Source organism: Exophiala oligosperma (genome assembly GCF_000835515.1).
Source record: "Exophiala oligosperma strain CBS 72588 unplaced genomic scaffold supercont1.46, whole genome shotgun sequence".
In the NCBI taxonomy this organism is placed as follows: domain Eukaryota; kingdom Fungi; phylum Ascomycota; class Eurotiomycetes; order Chaetothyriales; family Herpotrichiellaceae; genus Exophiala; species Exophiala oligosperma.
The window spans coordinates 32920-39207 of NW_015622863.1; the positions used below are offsets into that span (position 1 = coordinate 32920).

General features: G+C 49.1%; 3 protein-coding genes across 3 annotated transcripts; 1 reads left to right on the top strand and 2 right to left on the bottom strand.

The window, feature by feature from the left end:
- Nucleotides 1-807: 807 nt before the first annotated feature.
- PV06_11627 (uncharacterized protein) lies at nucleotides 808-2094 on the top strand (the record flags this gene model as incomplete). Its single annotated transcript, XM_016413335.1, has 6 exons — nucleotides 808-1081; nucleotides 1144-1263; nucleotides 1315-1483; nucleotides 1530-1576; nucleotides 1621-1966; nucleotides 2076-2094. 6 exons carry the CDS (start codon nucleotides 808-810, stop codon nucleotides 2092-2094), a joined length of 975 nt encoding a protein of 324 aa, XP_016256287.1.
- A 397-nt stretch (nucleotides 2095-2491) lies between these two features.
- PV06_11628 (uncharacterized protein) lies at nucleotides 2492-3295 on the bottom strand (the record flags this gene model as incomplete). Its single annotated transcript, XM_016413336.1, has 1 exon — nucleotides 2492-3295. The coding sequence occupies one exon, from the start codon at nucleotides 3293-3295 to the stop codon at nucleotides 2492-2494; it is 804 nt and encodes a 267-aa protein (XP_016256288.1).
- Nucleotides 3296-4446: 1151 nt separating this feature from the next.
- On the bottom strand, nucleotides 4447-4973 carry PV06_11629 (uncharacterized protein; the record flags this gene model as incomplete). Its single annotated transcript, XM_016413337.1, has 2 exons — nucleotides 4447-4834; nucleotides 4879-4973. 2 exons carry the CDS (start codon nucleotides 4971-4973, stop codon nucleotides 4447-4449), a joined length of 483 nt encoding a protein of 160 aa, XP_016256289.1.
- Between the last annotated feature and the right edge of the window lie 1315 nt (nucleotides 4974-6288).

Here is a 6288-nt window from a genome sequence, read left to right on the forward strand (position 1 = left end):
AATCTGTCTTTGACAATCTGTCTTTGACAATCTGTCTTTGACAATCTGTCTTTGACAATCTGTCTTTGACAATCTGTCTTTGACAATCTGTCTTTGACACTCCGTATTCTCCAGTCGGTATTGCTGCCTAGGATGGACGCGTGGAACACACTTCCTGCCCCCCTGTCGGTATTGCTGCCTGTAAATGGTTGGCTCTTAAGGATCGATAACAGTCACCCTCCGGTTTTGTATGAGATCAAAAAATCTTGTATCCGACCGACTACTAGCATTGCTGATGCATACGCGAGGAGTGACTATTCTTACATCTGTTGGTCTTCTTCCTCCAGCAATTATCAGCTGGGGCCGATCAGGACAACCGGTCACTTCATCATACAGTCCATTCCCACTGTTGATCGTGATTTCCGGCCGCTTACAGAGGATCACGTCTTCAGAACACCGGTCTTGGGAAGTGCGTGATTTGTTTGGCAGCCCAATGAATAGAGTCAACTGGGGTTGAATTCTGGCTACAAGCGATTCTGCCCAATAACAGGTATGTCAGTTGGTAAATCTGAAACACAGTACCTTAGTTCGACGGAGGGAACGCGGGAGACGTGACTACCGTCAAATTCTCGGCTGGCAGTGACACGTGCGCGCAAGGAGGTGCAGAATATCAACACATCGAAACCTTACGGAATGACTCAATTCAGTGCGACTCATTCGACTATCTGCTCCAGGAAAGGCCAAGAACAATCAATCGATCTGAACAGATGGAACAGGTCTCTCTTGCTCAATCTCGAGGTACGAGACCACTTCAACCACAACTGACCTATGTCCGAGATCCTCTCAAGCACGAATTCCCCACCTCATGCAACCACGAGGGCCCCTGTGGTTTGGACGATACTCAAGCCAACTGCGCCTGCGCCATCAACCGAACGTGGTGTTTTGCAGACTGTGGATGTCACCCGACAACGTGCAAACGCATGTTTCAAGGCTGCCAGTGTCTGTCACGCTGTGATGGGCGCTGTCCGTCCCAACAGATTTCTTTTGACTGCATCCCAGGTCGTTGCGGATGTGCTACATGCGGCAAAGATCCAAGCCCGAAGTTTCCACGCTTGAGCGTCCGACCTTCTAGGATCAAAGGAGCAGCTGACGGACTCTTCGCAGAAGAAGATATCCCAAAAAGCGCATGTATCGGCAAATATGAAGGTGACGTGGTGCTGGACGTGGAATATAACAGTCGGATAAAACTCCACGATAAGATGACGTGCATGGCTTTGAGCAAATGTACTGGATTCCTGTCAAAGTCGTTTGCTGACAACACTAACGTGGTGGTAGATCACTCCATTGACGGTGCATTCAATGAGCTTATGGTCTTCATGAATCATCAGCCTAAGTCGCGCGCCAATACTCGTTTCGCGTACGAAAGAAGCGCGCAGGGAAAGGAGATCCGAGTGTATTCGACAAAGCTCATCCGAAGGGGGCAGGAAGTTTACGTATTCTACGGGTGAGTTTGTTTCCCTCGAAGCACCAGATTAACCTAACTCTTGCAGAGAAAACTTTTCTTTTCGACCTTCTCTGCCACTACCAACACTATATTGTCAGTTATAGCGTACATTGTGGAATTTCAACTAATTTTGTCAGACCGTGGCCTTGAAATCCTAGTGGGCATGTTTGTTTTCGTGAGAAACAAGACTCCCGATCCATGGATTGGCCATGTAACAGAAATCTCGTCAAATGCGAAGCACATCACCGTTGAATGGATGTGCAATGTCAACAATATCGAGGACGCCGATCCCTATCGATATCATCGCTGCCCGGATGAGATGTTTCTCACTCCATTCCGGGATCGAATCGATGTAGATACCATAGAAGACATCGCCGAGATCAATTTTCATCATGATGAACGTCACTGCGACACAATCTGCTGGAGGCAACACTACAACTCCACTACCGGCCAGTTCATCCCAGAGCGCCTGAGTCCCGGCTTGTATGGAAGTACAAATAACCGGAGGATAATGACACGGAAAATCCCCCTGGAACGAGTGGAAGCGACATGTCCGCGTTCATCACCTACGACTGGGCTGATGTCGTTGCAGCATCAAACTTGCAATCTAGGCTGAACCCTGGCATGCCCGATGAGTCCATTTTGCGCGCCAAGGTCTGTGTCTAGCTATCAGCCAATAACAAGACTTTGTTTGAGAGTGATTGTGCTGGTCATTGCGCATCACGGGCACAACTCTCCTGTGCTCTATGGGGATTCATAGCCAAAGGGCATAGAACCGTAAATCGTTAGTTGGTCTTGAAGTGTCCAATGTCTTCGAGTCAAGGCTAGTTGGCTGTGCTGATTTGGTTAAGTGGAGTGCGCAGATATCTAGGAAAGCTGGCGGTGTCATATTCCAACGACGAAAATTACTCTGTACATAGAGACCTCGCTTTATGCATCAAATAGGCCAATCACATACCACCTGCCTCTCATCCTCCCGATTTCTAACGCTGGTTAGCTCGAAGCCTCTTAGCACATTTTTCGACACTTGGCGACTGCCTTGATCGTCTCCTCGCAATTCAGGTCGAAATCCGTGGTCCAGTGTCTGATCCGGTTCATTATATGCTCGGTTGTCTCCAGATGGCGGTCCCGGCCGAAGATTGTGTCAAGAAACGCAATTGCTCCTTCCTTACCCATCTTCCCTGCGCCGTTACGCTTGATAACTCTTAGCATGGGGTATTTGCAGTCTTTGATGAGATTTTTGAACTTATTCCACATCCTGTGGCCACTGAGAATGAAGTCCTCGACGGTTTCGCGTTTGTCGAGGTTACGGATGCGATCGACGCACTCCTGGGCTAGCTTCATCTTGCCCGCAAGTTTGATCAAAAGCAGCCACAAATCCCCCGCCATATCAGCCATTGGAGTAGAGGCGCCATGGTGGAAGGCCGCCCAGTCATAGACCCACTTGCCCAACGAGTTGGCATCGAAGACACTTCCCAATAGGATAACAGGCTCCTCTGTTTGATCCCAGTGCTTGATGGAATACCCGGAAGGAATTTCGGCGCCGACAGAGTCTGCTTCGGTTGCTTGCCTTGTTGGTGCACTTTGCGAGGAGTAGGCAGTCCTGGATCGATATGATTGCCCATCGACATTCTGCTCGTGCTCATAGTAAGAGCCAGGCCTGGCACATGGGTCTTCCTTACGATCTCCGTAGCCGTACCTAGGGTCTTCGTCGTCGTAGATATGGACATAATTCTTTCGCCCTTGAGATGATGAATTGTATGCCAACCCGTCAAACACATCGTAGCGGTCGCGCTCCCCGGCTCTGTTCATTGTTCCATGTATAAACACCTTCTTTCTTTTCGTACCGCAGCGTGCAGGTAAGGGTGAGGAGTCTAGACTAAAGATCGTGTGTTGTTCTTCGGGCAAGCAATAGTCGCGAGTCATTCGACTTTGGCCTCGTAACTGATTCTCCTGTAAATGGCAGGCTCCACACGGTGAGTTATTGTAAAAGGTGCCCTGCTGAAATATCACTGTAGGATAGTAATTCATCTTGGTCGAGTGCGCCCTTGTGTGCTCACTGTTGCCGGTTACTTTCTGTAGTAAGTGACGGTATCAAGTGAGTTAAAGATGGAGTTTGTCAGCAGCATAAAGGCTACGAAAAACGTCCCTAGGTCAGATGTGCGTTTGACCTCCCCAACCTCTTCCATTTTATATGCTGGTGGGCGAGCTGATCCACCTGCATATGTGATCCTGCATTGACAGCTCATTGGGTTAAAGCATTCGTGCGACAGTGGTGCCAGAATATGCCCAACACCTTGCCTCCTATCGTTACCTGCAAGGGTGTCAGAGCTGAGGCTTGGAACCCGCCACCCAACACATTTATCTAGATACTTTGGCACTGAAACCATTGCAGTACAACGGTACCCATCCTTCAGTCCAATTCATGGTTTGACGGATAATGTACTGACTCGAAGTGACGACCAAGGCCGTCCTGGCAATGAAAAGCAAGCATTGATGCCAGATTCATCATTTCGAAGGAAGAACGGTCTAACGGTGAGAGCCACCAGCCTAGATCGAAGGATCCAGAACCCACTATAGTCAGGCTCATGCCAAAGCCATCCATCTTTTTGGTCGTCTTTTCTCCTGCCTACCACCGAACAAGAAACAGGATCTTCTCAGGACAGCACGGACCTAGAGCTTTGTCCGTAGAGCCAGGGTAATATGACGTTAGTGAGTTACTGCAACCGAACCTGGACCAGCGTTGGAGGATGTCTCCGTAATTTCAATATCAGTCGGTGTCACAGTGGCACCTTATCAGTGTGTTCTATTGACCACTCTTAGACAACCTTCCTTTGCTGTATTTGTCATAGCAGAGCCTTAACCACTATGTAAGTCCGCACTTATGTCGGCAAGGCAAAAGTCGAGTACATCCGGAAAAGCATATCTTGAACAAAATCGACCTCCCGTCCAAACCGCCTTGATTAGGACTGTTTCTGGACAATAAGCTCAGGCCTGTTGTACCGGCTACATCGTGGTGGAGGTTTGTAGTCAACAAAGTTGGGCTGGAGAGGACCATCGAATTTCGCATGGAAATGAGTACGGTCTGACCGGCGTGATGGCGTTTGGGTGGGGGCCCGAGAATCGTCCACTTTCCTCGGATTTCGAAGCTTTTTGACCTGTTCCGCAGGAGGATCTACCTCGCGCCGAAGACCTTTCCTGATTTCTTCATATAACTGCTCGTTCAATTCAATGGCATCGGTGTGATCATGCCTGACTCCATGCTGGGTAAATGGGTTTATAAAGTCATCGACCCATGTAGCTTCTTGGATATGTTCCCAAATGCGCGAGAGATGTTGGTGGCCTGCCGATCTACAAGATTAGGTGAAGTTATAACCACTTAGTGATCTACTCACCTATCCTTGAAGGTGCCGCCGTCGAGAGTGATCTTCCCGCCGTGATCTTCACGTTGCCCACAAAGTTGGGAGACGTTTTCGCTTGGTCGTGTCATTGATGTGGTCATGAAGAAATTCGGCGACAATGTAAGTGGAGATGACGACAATAAAACCAGCAGCGGATTGCTTAATTGTACGGCGGAGAAGCAAACTCTGGGATCTCAGGGCGCATGGAAATTTACGCGATGGCCTTCAGCGACCAGGGTGCGAATGCGACAACATATTTGACTGGACGATTCAGAAACACGGAGGCTGGAACCCGGAATCAAGAAGACATCCAAAGTGGCCGACAAGTCGAAAAACGGCCGACACAAGGGTAAATGTGACTGAGCAAGCTCATTTTCTTTACGAAGCTGAAGCCGAGGCCATGCCTGACACGTAACTGGAAGGATGCTGTAATCGAACGTCGAGTGCCAACCCATTCCTGGGCAGTAACACCGACAGGAGAATGCGGAGTGTCAAAGACAGATCATTGGGTGGTATGGTATGGCCACGTCACTATCGAGGACCCTTGCACACCTTGTGGCGGACTCATTGGCCCATAGAATGCCTCACCTGTGAGGAGGCTGGTTGAGGCGTGTCTGATGATCTCTCGGACCACCGCCCTTCTATGGTGATAGAAGTTGGGCGCCCCATCAGCCCTATCAATATAAAGCACCGAAAAATACGATTTGATATCGTTGGTTTATATTCTGTCCCTTGGGGGTCCGAGAATCTGCTTTTCCGACGCAATGTTTGTTTCGCGAATCCCTGTATTCTTTACTTCCACGATCATAGGTTGTATAGGAAGTACGCTAGTTTCTTCCAAAAGTTCAAGTCGATAGTGAGTACCAACGAGCATTTCTTCAGAACCAGGTACACCCTGTGGCCAAGATAACCTGAAACCATCTTGGTGACATTTTCAAGCTAACATGTAATAGACCCCGGCTTCCAATGATCATATCATCGAATGGATGGATGAGGAGCAGCCGATTCGATCACAGAATGGGCCGGACCATACAAACTGCCTCATTTCCGAGAATCAGGCGCACCGGCCCGCTGGATGAGAAGCATTGGTACGTATGAGCCATTGGTTTCGCAGGGTCAATCCCGTTGACCAAATCAGTGATTGCTCTACCACTCTTCCGGAGTCAACTGTCCTAGGGCTCTACGGTCATGCTCCAGGAACCCCTACACTTAAGAAGTCTGGTAGCTAAATCCCTTATCATAATGAAAACATCGCATTGTTCGCACGTTGCCCTTTCGCCCCGCCTACTACATTGAGATAGCGTTGGCGAGCACTTTCTGCTTAATGTTCAACTTCATCAAAATGCCGTTTCGCGACTCGTGGCGTCCGCGAGCATCCCCCTTTCGTAAGGTCGTAGTCGATTG